The sequence below is a fragment of the Passer domesticus genome, chromosome 7 (assembly GCF_036417665.1).
Source record: "Passer domesticus isolate bPasDom1 chromosome 7, bPasDom1.hap1, whole genome shotgun sequence".
NCBI lineage: Eukaryota > Metazoa > Chordata > Aves > Passeriformes > Passeridae > Passer > Passer domesticus.
The window spans coordinates 53,272,830-53,288,590 of record NC_087480.1 but is presented as its reverse complement, the minus strand read 5'-3'; the positions used below and the strand labels follow the sequence as shown (position 1 = coordinate 53,288,590).

General features: G+C 38.7%; 1 protein-coding gene across 6 annotated transcripts in view; it reads left to right on the top strand.

Annotated features, from left to right (window-relative positions):
- TESK2 (testis associated actin remodelling kinase 2) overlaps positions 1 to 15,761 on the top strand; it is a 106,402-nt gene that overhangs the window by 61,028 nt on the left and 29,613 nt on the right. For all 6 annotated transcript variants that reach the window (XM_064428719.1, XM_064428713.1, XM_064428718.1 and 3 more), the window contains one exon: positions 7,190 to 7,238. In XM_064428719.1, coding sequence (XP_064284789.1) covers positions 7,190 to 7,238 — 49 coding nt within the window. The remainder of the gene's footprint in view (positions 1 to 7,189; positions 7,239 to 15,761) is intronic.

The window sequence follows — 15,761 nt, the reverse complement described above, 5'->3', positions numbered from 1 at the left end:
AGAAATAAATTACTTAAATAGAAATGGACTATCTTGGCACAGTTTTTTAAGAATTTGATTTATGAATTGCTTGATTTGAGGCTTCTTCAAAAAAAGCAGGGCTCTCTGATAAAATACTGTCTTTTTCTTTTCTGTTAGGTAAATCCCCTTACTACAGGGAGCAGAGTTATTCCTGCAGGAAATGAAAATAAGAAAACAGTATTTAATTCTAGTTGGTTTTTTTACTGAATTATAATACACAGTAAAAACTACTACTTTTCTGTGTAGAAGATAGCTTGATGGTTTTATGTGTTAATGATGTGTCATTTAAGTTTTTGTTTAAATTTTACTGCAGTGTTTTCAATTTCTCTGTGTCTGGGAGAAGATTTTTGCCCCTCTTAAATGTTACCTGCCTATGTGTCTGTATATACCTGTATATAAGCACACACATTCAAGCCTCTCCATTTAGGTTTCATAAACGTGTAAATCATTGGTTCTTCTGCTAGTCTTGTGAAACAGCTGCTTCCCACTTTAGAAGCACATAAAAATAATTAATACTAATTTGCACTTAAAGTGGTGAGAAGTTGTGTTGCTTGTTTGACAACATTGTGCTGTCAGATAAGAGCAGCTGAGTTGTATTGCCGAGAGGTTTTTAGGAAAATGTTCGACAGCAACGTGTTCCCACTGAAACATTTTCTGGGATTATTTTTGGAATTTTAATCTTGTGTTAGTATTTAAAGGGAACATCCTCTTCAAAGAAGTTCTAGTATATAACTTTCCCAGGGGCTATGAGCTATCTCAGTTTGCTGTTAAATATTCTCTTCACCTAATTTCTTTCCTTTGAAGTTCTTCTGTATTACTGAGTAAGGTGCTTTGTCACTAGCATCAAGTTCACCTCTCTATTGATTAGCCACTGCATCTCCTCCACATGCCTTGAAGGTGTCCTCCGATTTTTACATAATACATCTCTGAGCTTCTTCATCTCCTCTGAGCTCTGGGGCTACCTACTGTTAACTTCCACTAAACAAGTTTCTTTCCTTCCTATTGCTTGCCAGTATGGATAGTAATGGGTTCTTAGGCTGAAATGTTGAGATCATATTGTGCAGTGGTTAATTGACCCAGGTGAGGGCTGCAAGGTGCTCTGCTATCAAATGGCTTGTAAAATTATAAAACTGGATAAACACTGGCTTTGCAGCCTCCAAAATCTGCTCTCAAACCATCTCAATGTGTGTAGGATAGCAAGTTAATGTTTTAGAAAGCAAATGTCAGATTGAGCAATGAGGCATTTTTTTTAGTATACTAAAACCTTCCTTAAGCTGGGAGTGTGGTTGTGTTTTTGAACATCCTGCTGAGTAATACCTCAAATTTGTTATTGAATCAATGTTTTTGTCCGAGAGCTCTTCTGTAGTTTATATAGTTGTTATGGAAAGAAAGCTTCTTCTTCCTCATAGTGCATTTGGTAGCCCAGGATCATCATGATCCTTTGGGTAAGTAAAAAACCCATCCCTTTGCCTGTGCTGTAAAATATATAACAGCTTTTTACAAGCTGTCCATTCCAATGTGCTCACAGTTAGCTTCAAGATGTTATTGCGAAGATTTTGGTATTTGTGTTGTTGATTGCACTAATGTGACTAATAAATATTGCTGATTGTTTGAAACTGCTTTTTCTTCTGGGCTGTCCATATCAACTCCTTTTCAGAGTTACAGATGCTTTTTGAGGTTTTTATCCAGACTCTGGTCACTCTTCTGGAGTGTGAATTTGTCAGTAGTTGCTGACTTCCTTCCATTCCTGAGCTCAGTAGAGATTACCTAAAGGTGCATCTGTGTTTTACCTTGCTGATGCTTTTGCACATCTTGAGGAGATGGAATTGGGTCAAAGTGTTTCAGCTTCTCTTGATGAGTTTCAGTTTTACTTGGTGAAGTACTGATCTGGGTATTTAGGCTTTAAAAGCGACAGGCTTTATTTGCCATGAAGTAAGAGGCTAACTTTAAATCTCCACGCTCATTTCATTGTTTTTGCACTCAAATTCTGCTCTTGGCCAGCCATATAGATCCATCTTGCTTAGAAATGTAAGTGAAGACTTTAGTTTTCACTTACCAAGTCCCCAGTAAGTCTACCGTCCCCATGGTAGGATCATAAAGATTCCAGTGGTCAAATATGTGTGTATATGTAAGCTGCTAATGTATTTTCCATGAAGAAAATGAGAGACTGCCCTCTATTAGAGGATTTATTTTGGCAAAAAATAGAACTTCTTTTTCAGTCTGTTAAGGATATTTTAGAAGACTCCAGCTCTTGCAGCTAGACAGGCATGATGGTAAAAAATAGGGGATTTGGAAGTTTTTTTGTCTCCCTTCCTCTTGTTTCTTATTTCAGCTAGCAGATTCTACAGGCAGAGTAGGTGTTAACTACAATGTAGTAACTTTTTGTTCAGTCACTGTCTATGTTTATAACAAACTATGTATGAGACCTGCTTATCTTTTTGGTTTACTGGTTTTTCTCCAGAGTCCGGGCTGGGGACATTTTAGGAGTGGACAGGGCAGAAGCAGACAAATGGTGTTCAAGGAGTGTTTTCTTTGTTTCTACCATCAACCTCACCTTCTGTCTCCATCTCACTCCTGCATACAAATTAAACATGGAGAATTAAAATGCTTTTTTCCCTCTGATCTACATTTCTTCCTGCCTTGGCTGTGGGATGTGCTGGTTTTATCACGTCTTCCCTCAGATGGTGAGAGGAGGTGTGGAAAAGTGAGCCGAGGTTGGGGTTTGTACCATGTGATGTTTACTATAGCCACTGTGTTTTTCTCCTACAGGTTAGCTGATACATGGCAACACTGTAATTGCTGGAGTTAGGGAAAACAGGGGTTTGGAGCATTTCTCCACTTCTTGATTAGCTTGTGTCCTGTTTAAAGTGCACTGCTCTTCAAGGGTAGGGTTAGCTCAAGTGCCATGGTTATGAAAGGTCTGGTGTAGGCTTGTAGATGTGTTCTGTCATTTTGTTGCTTTCCTGAATGCTGCTGCTGTAGTCATGAGTTTTCACCCAAATCAAAGTAAGAAAATTGGTCTGGAAAGGACTCAAGAAATCTCCATCTTGTGTCCTGAGCTTAGGAGCCTTCAGTCTACAGTCTGAGAGACCTGATAGCTTTTTTTTTTTTTGTAATATCTTACAGATGTGTTTTTCTCATACAAATGAAATGGTGTGCTACCAATGATTCTCCATCTCTTGTGCTGTCTCTTAAATTGGTGTATCTTCAATTTTGAGGTAGAATTTCAGTCTTTAATATCACTATTGTTTGCATGAAAAAGTATTTCTTTATTTGATCTGTACCTTGGGGACTTAATTTAAAACATTCTGTACACAGAAAGTCTTAGCTCATGTCTTAAGTGTTCTCGTGGGAGCACTTGGAGGTATTGCTGCGTGTTTGGCTGTGAGCATGCAGGCAGATTGACTCATTGATTAAATCCATCTTCTTGTGTGTGCAGCACACAAATAAGCACACTGTGTGCATATTCCATGAACTCCTTTCAAGGAGAATTTTATTTCATCCCCTTTGAGACAAATCTATCACCCTGGGAACACAACACCAGGGTGGTTGGGTGTTTTTTTTGGTGTGTGTAGTTTTATCCTTTCAAACCTTCCTTTTGGTAAAATTGCTTGTGATGGGCATTGTTACAATAGCCAGAAGGATGAATTTGGTCTTTTAACATCCTTTGTCCTGTACTGAACAGTGCTTTAACAGGAAAGAAAATTGCATTTTATTCTCTTTGTGTCATGTGGTTATCAAAAAGGAGTATTTTAGGAAGACTGTACAAGGCAGCAGAAGAGAGGCTCTATGTATTGTGTATAATATGTTACCGAAATTATAGGTTAAATACCTTACCTCTTCTGGAAACAAGGTGCAAGTGTAGAAAGCTTAAAATACATTTTTAATCTTAGCATGGTGCCTAAACCATTAAGGAGGGCCTTAATGCAGACTTAATGTTTTTATTTGCCCTAGTCCTTCTCAAAGTCAGTGCAATGAAAAAATCATGTGTCTCCTGACCTTTTGTCTCTGTTACTGAGCCTGTACTAGAGGCTTTTGCATTGGTGTGTTTGGTTTGTTTCTTTTGTTTAATGTTATCAAAGTGCTGAATTTTCTCATACAAACAGTAGATTTTGGAGGGCATCAATTTCTTTTGTTCAACTGTAGCTGCCCCAGGTTTATCCACAGAGCAGGAATGTGTCCCAGTGAAGTTCTTTTAACTGGAAGCATGTGTTCAGTGTCTGGATGTCCACAGAGGCTGTATGATCTGGATATTAGTTTTGCTTGATAAATTAAGGCAGATTTCAGACTGAGGCTACAGTATTTAGTCTCCCCTTGTCTGTCCAGGATTTTCTCCCTTGCCATCTGACTGAACTGAAAATAGTTTGTATAACCACTGTAAAGGACTAAGAAATATCCAGACTTCTCTTGGTTTTGTTTAGGAGGATGGGTTTTCCAGATTGGCTGTTTATAAAACGAGATTTCCAGCATGTGTGTAGATTGCTGACATTTGTTAGAAAGCATTTGGTAGTGGAAATGGGCTGCACTCTATTTACTGGGGTGGACTCAAGTATCATCCTTTCTATTTGCAGCTTCTAGCAGAACTTTTCCAACCAGATTTTGGAAGTGTTTCAGCTTGCTGATAAGGCCAGATACACTGTCTTGAAAATAAACTTCCTTAAATCTGCCAATGATCTCCTGTTTTGTGGATGATTGGCCTATTGGAGCTCCTTCCAGCTAGAAATGCTTATAGGAAGTGTGACCTTTGGCTGACAAGACATTCTGCTGAAGTTCACCTACAAGCACATTTTGGCTCAGGAGACAGTGTGTCTAGCCAACAGGAATAATCTCAGCTGTGCTGGAGCAGCATGTCAGCTTCCTATCCACAGAGCTTGGAATCTCATCTCAGGCAATCTCAGAAATTGAAACCATGTTAAATCTTGCTTGGTAATTGTATTTCCCAGTAGCAGCTGGGTGCATTATCTTTTAGTGAAAATCCTTTCCAACAATGTCTTGTAGCTGTTCTTGGCTTAACCAAGTGCCTTATTATTGCTTGATAAAACAGCTAAGCAGAAGTTTTCCAGGAACTTGGATTGCTAGAGGTCTGTTCTATCAATCTATTTTCCAGAGCCTGAAAACTGAGATTCATTCACACAAAGTTTAAATGGCTTCAGTATGTTTCTTGCAAGCTCATTAATTCTGTCTTTATCAGTGTAGTTGGTTTCTCTTTTCCTGGGTAATAGTTTCTAAATATGTGGGGTTTATAAATGTATCTTTATGTCCACATTTTTTTCCATGAGATCATGATGTGGAGCTTTGAGTTTTGATTCTTAGCAGAAATCCTAAGCATGTGAGAATTTTTAAACTCTTACTCTTGGTAACTTGTTTCAATGTCTCTGCTGCCTTAAGCATGGGTTCACAAAGGCAACGAGTATGTTTCCATTGAGACTTCCCTTGACCAAAACAGATGAAAACATTATTGTTTTAAATGACTTAATCTCAGTTTTTGTTGAATGAAAATATTGCCATAGCAGGTTAACTTTGTGTAATTGATAGAGAAGATAGTACTTTGGAAAGCTGTTTTATAGAGAAATTAATATATTGGAACTGTGTATTTTCCATTTTTGCTTGTGAGTAAAGCCATTAACACCATGCCTGATAGCTCTGGAGACTTTCAGAATGCACTAAGAAATAGATTTCTGCTCTGTAGAAGTCTGGGTTTCCTCATCTTAGGAAGCTTAATTTGTCAGTTTCTTTACAAAATTGCTCATATGCTGATTGCTGTATGAAGTGAAAGTCAGAACGAGCAATGCTTTGTGTACGTGCTCCTTCTAAAAGAAGTTTCTTCCCTTTCTCCTGAGGGTCTCATCATGCCCTATGATTCTACATTAAACAAGAGGAATTGGATTTTCAGTGTTTCTCAAATTAAAACTCCTATATTCAGGGAATATTGTTTGAGGTAAGAGCAGGCAGTAGAAGTTCTGATTCAAGTCTTGCTGCTTCTTAGGTTATAAAAACAGATTTCCACAGCTCAGATTATGCAAAGGACTTTACCTATATTATTTTTCTTTGGCTGCTTGTAATTTGCCAGTCAGCTGTTAGACAACAGAACAGTGAGGATCATTCATTTCTTCAAAAGCAGCTTAGCTGAACCAGCACTACATGTCTTGCATCATTTTGTGTTTAAATTCGGAAGTGTTTCAGGATATAAAAGGTCCTTTTCCTTTGAGTTGTTGTCCACAAGATTCCTGTCACATTTAATGAGATCATACATGTTTAGGTCTTACTTGCAAAATGGAAATTTATGAACACTATGAAAATGACAGACAACTTGTTTTTTCTTGCTGAGACCAAAATCTAAATGCTAAAACTGAGAATTAGTTAATCTATAAAGAACAAACACTTGAACTATCCAGGGAAGACTGTAAAGAATTTAAAATTTCAGCTTTACTGAACTTTCTTACAGGAAATGTTTACTGGTAGCATTAATTTACATTTTGTCACTTTTCAGTTCAGCTTGTATGGTGGTAAAAATGAGCTTTCAGTTGTTTATGGCACATTCTGTTGCTTTCCAGAGAAACCAAGGGTGGCAATCATTGCTATTAACAGCAGGAGTCTGAAAATTGTGCAGTGTAGGTAACACTTGTGGAATGTGTGTATACTGGATACTATTGAAATTTCTATCCAAGTGTTGGAAAGAGGAGTTGGGGAGGGGAAGTATACACTGCATATGTGCCCTCATGTTCCTGAGTCATTAAGAATGGGATAGGAAGAAACATCTTTATGCTTAAACAGCAAAATGCAAAGGGAAGTAATTTTCTGTTTATGCAGACCAACAGTGGATTACTTGGCTTAAACTTCCTTAAAATAGGACTTTGAGACTGTTCCTTTCTGCATAAATCATTATATGCTGGCCTTCGCTTATAGTCAAATTAGTAACTTTCCATTTTGAGGTTGAGCTGTCTCCTGTGCTCTCTTGGAGCTGCTAATTCAAATTATATTGTAGTGTAGATACATGATTTTTTGTGCTGAGATGTTTAAGTAATCAGTGGTGAGGTATGCAGTGTCTGTGAGGCTGAATTTTTTATCTTTCCTCCTTTTTTAGATGTATCCTATATTAGTTTTTTAAAGAACAAAAAAGAGGGGGGGAAAAAAGCCCAAACCACTTTTCTTTTCTTGTTTCTTGTAGGTTTATGGGTGTCTGTGTGCATAAAGGACAGCTGCACGCTCTTACTGAGGTAAGACTATTTCATGATATACATACTGAATATGAAATACTCAGTTCTCAGGGCAGATTCTGCTATTGCCATTCACCTTGAGTGAAGGTTCTTCTGTGGTGACTGGTGAGTTAACCACTCACTATTTGCTGTGTTAAGGGAAGGCAGCAGAATCAGTCCTCAGAACTCCACTTATGGCCCTTGTATGTCTTTTCTCCTCACTTATTAAGGTGGAAAAAAAAAAATCACAGTAAGAACATAAGACTTCACTGATAACGTTCTAAATGAGAGATGTGCATTACCATTGAGCTGCCCATAAATATTATTTGTTTCAGTGACATTGCCTTGTATTTAAGTCTTATTTCTACTCCATTTGTACATTTCGCAAGTGAATCAATAACGTTTCAGCTGGGTCGTTATTGTATTCACTCCCTGCCACTTTCATATTACAGCTTAATCTGGGTCCCATAAAAAGGAATTACTCCATTGCCCATGTACCCTGGCCAAGATCTAGGTATCAAATATGAAGCTGAAGTTTCCATTCATATGAGTTCCCACCCAGCTTTATTGGGTAGTTTGTTTAATCCCCCTGTACTGCTCAGAAAAACAAGTGGAGAGTATTCTCTTGTTAAGAGTAGTGCTGCCTGTTTTGAGTCAAAATTGCTAAAATGCTTTGCCTGTTGAATTAGTTTGAGTACAGACTGAAAGAGAACTCAGTTTGCAAATTTAATGTTTCTTATTTACTTCAGTTTTGTAGGAACTGCTCAATTAAAAGATTAACCCTTTCCCACCCTCCCAAAGACAAGTCTGTTATTAATTAGCAGTTTAAGCAGGTTCCTGGTATGGTGTGCTTGCCAAAAACTGCCGTAAAATGAGGAGACTGAGGAGCTGTATGCCAATTAGCAGGATATGTGTCACCATCACTTTCTGTAACTTACAGAAGCCACTCTGAGGCAAAGATGCACATATGTGGGCAGTGAATTTCTTCACCTTCTGGGGTGACAATGATGCAGTCTGGTTCAGTGTCTGTATTTCTAGTAGAGCAAAGGTAAAGACACTTCCAGAAATTTCAAGATACAGCATGAGTGTGAGCACTTTGCCATGAGAGGGACAGTTTATTTGATTTATTCTTTCTGTTTTTTTTTTTTTTTTTCTCCTCCTCCCTGTGCTCAGTAGAAGAAACATTCCTAAGATGGCTGATCAAGTTATTCAGGCAGGCTTTGCTAACATTATTGCTGATTTCTTTTGGCTATCTGGTAAATTGAAACAGGGAGGTTTTCGGCCATTCCGCTCACTAAACATTATCGTAGAAGAGGTGGAGCTTCATAATACTTTATTGTACTAAAACTTGGAAGATTTTGCTCAATGTGGGTTTTTTTGTTTGGTTATTTTTTTCCTTTCCTTCACAGCAGTTGCTTACCATTTAAATAACCCTCCCCACCCAAAAAGCCAAGAAAATGAAAACAGCACAGATGCTTCCTCATAGCGAGCTAACTTTGTAGCTGCTGCTTTGTTCAGCTATTTTTGAGTTCTTGGCAAGCAAATAAATCTAAGAAAGACTTCAAAGAATAGCTTTTTATAGTAATAATTCAGAATAACAGAAGAGATTCCTAAAGCATCTTGAGACCAAAAAGGAAAAGAAGTTTACTGTAACACTTTGAGAAACAGAAAGCTTAGTGACATATTATAAAAGTATAATTAGTGATTACTGCTTTTCTTCTGTGGACAAAGGTGAGCATTTAATGCCTTCAATAGGAAAATCCATGACAGAAATGGATGCTGTAGCAAATCCACACACAGTTTTGCCCAGTAACATAGCTATTCTTTGATTTTATAGAGCTTTTAAAAGTCAAAAACTGTAAATGTTCCAAGTGGTGGAATTGCCTTTCTGGCAGCGGTAGTAGCATTTTTCATCTTCAAGTGTGTGTAGAGTAATAGTTGAATTCTGAAGGCTTCTGGAGGTTGGAGAAGGGGGCTGAAACGACGAGCTGAAGGAGTTATTAGTAAGACAGGGTGAATCACCAGTTCAAATATAGCCCAGGAGGATAAACAAATTGGCCACTGTCTCGTGGCTTTTTTCAGGTTGTGGTCCACAAAGGTGGTCTCCTTGCTCCCAGTGCTCAGCATAATTGACACCAGCCTGGCACTGCAAGTGCTCAGAACTTCTGCCAAGGTTTCAGTTCTTTGGAGGTGAAACTGTTGATTCAGAGGCCCATTGGTCAATAGGGGTCTGAGTCACTGTAGTGAGAATCCTCTGGCAATTGCCTGTGCTGGACCTGTTCTGTAATGAGTTTAATTATCCCTTCTTGTGTTTTGAGAGTACAGTTGATGATGTGCCTATGTATGAGGGATACAGCATCACTTAGAGCTTATGTCTGAGGGCAGCATGATGGGAAATCATGTTTATTTTATATATGTGTATGTTTCCATAACAGAAGAAGTTGAGAACTTTTGCCAAATGTTTGGTGACTGGATTTAGACAACTTGTGCTATTAAAAGGCAAGGCAACCTCAAATGGTGTTAGAAGAGCACTGAGGATTTTGTAAGCCTGTTAAGGGGCTGCATTAGGAATATGCAGCACTTTGTTATTGGAAGGCAGAGTTTGAAGCATTACAGATTTCTTTTCTTGCATATTTACAGACACAGGAGGCCTAAACACAGGAGTGGATCATGCAGAGCAGGTTTTTGCCTGAGGAAGGTGTTGATCCTATGTATGCCTTGGGATTTTCCCTTTTGGCAGCATTTTGTGTTGATTTAATTTTCCTCTCTCAAGTGGTTTTTGTTTTTAAAACTCTTGAGCAAGAGGCAGTTTCTGTTTGTTTTGGTTTCTTCTTTTTTCAAAATAAGAATGGAATTGTTTAATTATAGACTGCACTAAGACTTTGGCCTTGTTCTGAATCCACAGTCTTATCAGTTTTGATAATCCAATATTTTTTTTTTTAAGTTCTCAAGCCAGAAGCTATGGTATATGCCTCTTCTGAAGTAATTCAATATCCTTAGATTGACAGAGCAGCTTAGGCTGCCAAGGACCTCTATCCCTGCAAGCACTAAGTTAAGAAACATTTAAGGCAAGCAAAGTAAATGCTTTAATAGGTGTATCACCCAAATGAGCTGGCAGGCATTAGACTGCCTCCCTGACGTTGAGCTCATGAGCTCAGATTTGCCATGCTTGTTTTCTCTAAACCCAGAAACTGGGTATTCCTTTCTCAGCATTCAGCTCTAATCTGAAGCTGCTGATTTGTTTCTTCAGCTACAGGCATCTGCAGTGCTTCCTGCTGTACTCGCATGCCTCTCCAAACTAATTTCAGCCTTTCCCTCAGGCCTCTCTGTGTTTTCCAGCCACTTTCCTAATCTGACAACTCTCTTCACTTCCATTTCCTGGCACACAGCAGTATCCTAAGTCTGGAGAAACTTGCAGAGTAGCAGAGTGTCTGGTGTCAGCATGGGATGCTGCAGAGCATTCAGAGGCAGACAGACAGTGTGTGCTCAGGGGACATGCAGCCCGAGCCAGTGGGGAATGGCTCAATAGCAATTGTGTGTGATTTTATCCCATACACATCTACCATGGAATGGCTGCGTGAGCAAACATCCATTTTAGATGGAAGACAAGCAAATTTGTTTGTTGTAGGTTTTATAGGTCTGTGCTATTATACTGAAACAGATAACAGCATAAAGTCTAGCATATAAAAACCACTTAATACCTTCTTGCAGATCTTGAATTGTTTGTTGAACTCAGTTAAACAGGTTTATCTGAATTTCTAAGAGACGGGTCAGGCTAAAATCTTGTTATAATTAGATGTATATTTATATATGCACAGAATAAGTCGTACAGCTTGATAATTCTTTCTGGAAGGAAATGAAAGCCTTGGCAGTTGTGTGTATAGATGATAAGAATGGAAAGTTATTGTGTGTTGATTGGGATACCTTGAAATTGCAGTGCTTCAGGGACAATAGTCAATTGTTGCAACAGAAGTTTTATGACTATTAATTCATACTGAATGATAGTAAAAATGTGTGCAAATGCATTGCTGCCACAATGTGATTGCTCAGCGTGGGATCTGACATGCACTGGAACTTTCTCAGGCAGAGAGCAGGGCTGTTGCAGTGTGCTAGGCAGGTGATGGAGGGGTAGGACAGTATTGTTTCAGCCAGCAGTGTGTGAGCTGGGAGCTGCCCGAGATGCTCTCCTGAAGTCTTTTACATTTGATCCTTGCTGGTGACTTGCAGAGTCAGACTCATGGAACACGTGACACCACACCAGATAGCTGGAGTGGAATCAGAAGCACCATGGTTTTTTGGTGCTGTTTCATGTTTTCAGTGGGAAAAGTGCTAAACCCCCTGTAATGAAAATGCCAATGTCCTTTGAAGAGAGAGGGTTTTTTTCAGTAAGTTCTTTGGTGATAACTGAGAACTTATCTTCTTTGCTTTCCTTCTCAACAGCAATAATTTAAGTAAACAATAAATGCAATTAGTGGAGTTTCAGATTTTTGGAGACCTTCCTTTTTTAGCATTTTTTCTTTTTTACTTTTGGAGATAGCATTAACTAGAAAGAAAAAATATTGAAAGCTTAAAAAATTCAGAATTGTTTCAATTGTGCTGAGTTGCGCTTTTACACAAGGGCTAGAAGGTAAGTTCTTAAAGTGGGAAGGTTCTTCTGACATACAGCTTTCACAAGCAGAGTAAATAATTAAAGGTATTTCATTCTTCTTTCTTTTTTCCTCCCCTCAGTTCTTGGTTATCTTTCTGTAGAGGGCCTTTGACTCTAGAGTGGAGAAAACCAGACAGACATCACTTAGTTCTCTTCTTCTGAAGCTCTATGCTACAGCTAAAATTGTAGTAGTATATAGTGGTTGTAAATGTATGTAGTCATACATTTCCTTCCAGATGGCAATTGCACGCTTGTGAAAGTTTTAAAAAGGCCTGAAATACCATTCCTTCCCTGCTCCCTCCTTGCCTCATCTCCTGTAAGACTCTCTAATCCTTATTTTTGTTCCTCCAGTGTGATTCATACTGTTTGAGTAACTTTAGTTTTGCTCATGTAGCACTACAAATATTTAGCTCAGCTTTGGTGCTGGCAGTAGGCTGTGAGCTCTGGAGAACTTGGTGTCTTTGGAACTGTAGTTCCTATTAGCAGTCATTCTGCAAATATTTCATGCAGCAAAGGAATTGTTCCTGCTTTAGGTATTACCTGTTTACAGCTGACATTTAGTTCCTGGATAAGTTGGCTCTGGTGGTATTTGTCAAAAAAAAACCCCAAAGTATGGTGTGAAGTCTGAGCTTGGAAACGACTGAAGAGAAAATTACTGTTGTGCTTAAGGTAGCACAAAGTAGAAAATTAAAAGAAATTAAAGGACTTCATTTTCATCCTGTTAGAAAATATTACTTATTTCCTGGATACTCCTGTCCAATTTCTAGCAAAAAACCCAACAGTTCAGAGATTTATATAGGGAAGTCCTTGAATTCATGTTAGATAGGTACTATCTAATGTGTTCAATGAAGCCATACTGAGTAGAGGCTCCCAGATCAGTTTGCATTCCTTGATATCTTGTACTTACTAATGCTTGTACATTACCTGCCCTTGCTTATGGAAATATTTCTTAGACACTTTATATAGTCCTTCTGACTGAAGTATTGGAAAAAGAAAACTCAAAAGGAGGAGGAAAAAAGCAGAAGGGTGGGAGAACGCTAAAGGTAATTTTGTCCTTTATCTCTCCTTGGATTTTGGACGTAATTCTACTCCAGTTTGGTCTCATTTGCATACATGAAGCATCTCCCTTGAATGTATGAAGGTCTTGGGCAGTATGTAAAGTTATTCTATGGTTTTGTGGCACTGGTCACTGGTTTTACTTTCTAGAGGAGCAACATGAGCAATGGTGCAAGCTTTCTCTTGGATATTTGTTTACAGCTCAGAAAATAGAATATATCTGTTAATTCTAAATGTCTTTTCTTTAGGGGAATGAGTCTTAATACAGAACAGTGTAAAGAGGGCATTTACTTTGGAGTAACTTAAAAAAAAATATCATGCAATGATGACAAATGATCTTTCTGATGACTTCCAGCAACTGACAGCCAGAATTTTTAAATGCCTCCTGGCTGTAGGATACAGCAGAAGGGCTTTGGTTTCAACTTTATAAGAACTCAAAGTATGCATAAAATTCTGCAGATTAAATTTATCCTTGTGATCTCTCAGCCAATGAATAGCATGACCTGTGGATTAATGCTGTAATAAACCTCTGCTTGCTGGCTCTATCCTCTTTTTCTGTGGTTCAGATACTTTTTGTAGCATTAATTGGAGCTACAGCTTCACTTTATGAATGAAGGGTCCTTTCAGTGGTGCTGTGCTAGTGCTGGAAAATAACATGCAGAGACAATCTGGGCCTCCAAAGGTATAAAACCCCAGCGCCAGGAGAGTAAGTTTAGCCCTGTTTGAAAGTATGTCAGAGGTATTGAGTCCTCTGCTAAGCTGTGGTTTCTTTGTATCTTTCCTGGAATGGACTTGAGTTTTAGACCGGGATGTATTTAGTTCCAGGAGTATATGCTCTGATGACAGGAATAGCTCTGTGGTATAAAACTAGAAGTATCTGTTGCTGTTATTTACTTGCCTTTTTTGCTGCTTTTGTTGTAAAACTAGAAGTCCAGCCAGCACATATCCATGTTATTTCCTGTGTTAATTTGGTTGTTTGGGTTGTTTAGCTTTTCCCTTACAGGAGTCATTAAGAGTGAGACCTTGCATGTACTTGCCTCAGGGTCAACAGAAAACCATTCACTCAGAGCCCAGGGATGTGACCTCTAGAGAAGAGTAATGGTGACTGTGTCTGATGCAGCAGCAGTTGCACTCCCCATTAATGACTGTGAGCAATCACTGTAGGACCCTGGAAGAGCGAGGTCATGGCAGCAAAAGTGGGGTTTAAAACAGCGTGAGGAAATAGCTCAGGGATTAGGAAGACTAGGTTAGTCTGTAGTGTAAAAGGTGAGAAATCATCCCATTTCATTGGCACTGTTTTTCCCAGCACTAAATTAGGATGCATGGATCATGAGAAGTCTCTTAGGGCTGGTTGCTGTCTGTATACTGATTTTTTTTCTCAGAATGGCTGAGGTTGAAAGAGACTTCTGGATGTCACCTGGTCCAACCTCCCTGCTCAAGCAGGGCCACCTAGGGCCAGCTGGGGCTGGTTGCCAAGACCTGGTCATGGAATCACAGAATGGTTTGGTTTGAAAGGCACCTTGAAAGATCATCTTGTTCAAACCTCCCCTGCCATGGACACAGACAGCTTCCAATAAACCAGGTTGCTCAAAGCCCCATCCGGTGTGGTGCCCAACACTTCCAGGGATGGGGCATCCACAGCTTCTCTGAGCAACCCATGCCAGTGTCTCACCACCCCCATGGCAAAGAATTTCTTCCTAAGATCCTAGATCTAAACCTGTTCTCAGTTTAAAAGCATTCCTGCTTAGCCTTTTGAAAGGTCTCTCTCCATCTTTCCTGTAGTTTCCTTCAGGTACTGGAAGGCTGCAATTAGGTCAGCCTTTTTTTCTCCAGCCTGGACAATCGCAATTCTCTCAGCCTTTCCTCAAAGGAGAGGTGCTCCATCCTTCTGATCATCTTGATGGCCCGTTACATTTGTGTTCTTGAGAAAAATTACTTATCTTGCCACAGAAAAATTGTTGCAAGTTAGTAGGTGCTTTAAAATATCTTGTTAATTCTATCATCCTTTATTAAAATAATAAAAACTATGGTAAATAGTGATAAGGTAAACATACAAGATGCAAAAAACTGTTACCATGTGCCTGCTTACTGGCACGTCTGAATATTGATTTATCTTTTGGGGTTAAAAAACCCAACCAACTAAACTTGTACAGTAAGACAAGCCTATTGCCTGTGCTTTCTACTTCATTGCACACGAGCACCAGGACTCAGTTAGGAAGAACTCAAAAGTTTTATCACCTTTGTTGTTGCATGCAGCAGCTACCTACTGAAAGGAGAAAGGTATAGGCAATAGGGACTTTTCTTACAGCTGAAAAATTAGGAAGCTTCTGTTTATATTCCAATATGAATGTGTTTATAAGATGACAGACCATCTAGCAATAGATGATAGCAGTCTCTAGCACTATCTTTTTGAAATGATAAAAGTTCTGATTCTTTAAAGTGAAAAGCTTTGGGATGTGTTTTGGATTTCTTTTTTCAAAGTATAATTTTTAGCTTTTACTTAATTATTGTGACAAAAAAAGAGATATCTATAAATGTGACTATTAAGTACATGTGTACTTAAGTACTGTGTATGTATCTGACAAGTTATTTGTTTGGTACTACATATAGATCTTGGGCTTAGTTGTTTCTGTGTCACTTGCAAAATGATTTCTACTGTATCTTTGATCATTTTGAAATGCAGTTATAATTCTTTTTATAAGCTTGGTTTGGTGCCGACACCTCCCTTCATCTCTTGGTTGTTCATAGTAGAATTTTAAAAATACTTGTCAACACTTGAGCCATATTTGGTCTTATTTTTGCACTCTTCACAGCATATGGACTGTCAGTTTCAGTTTTGC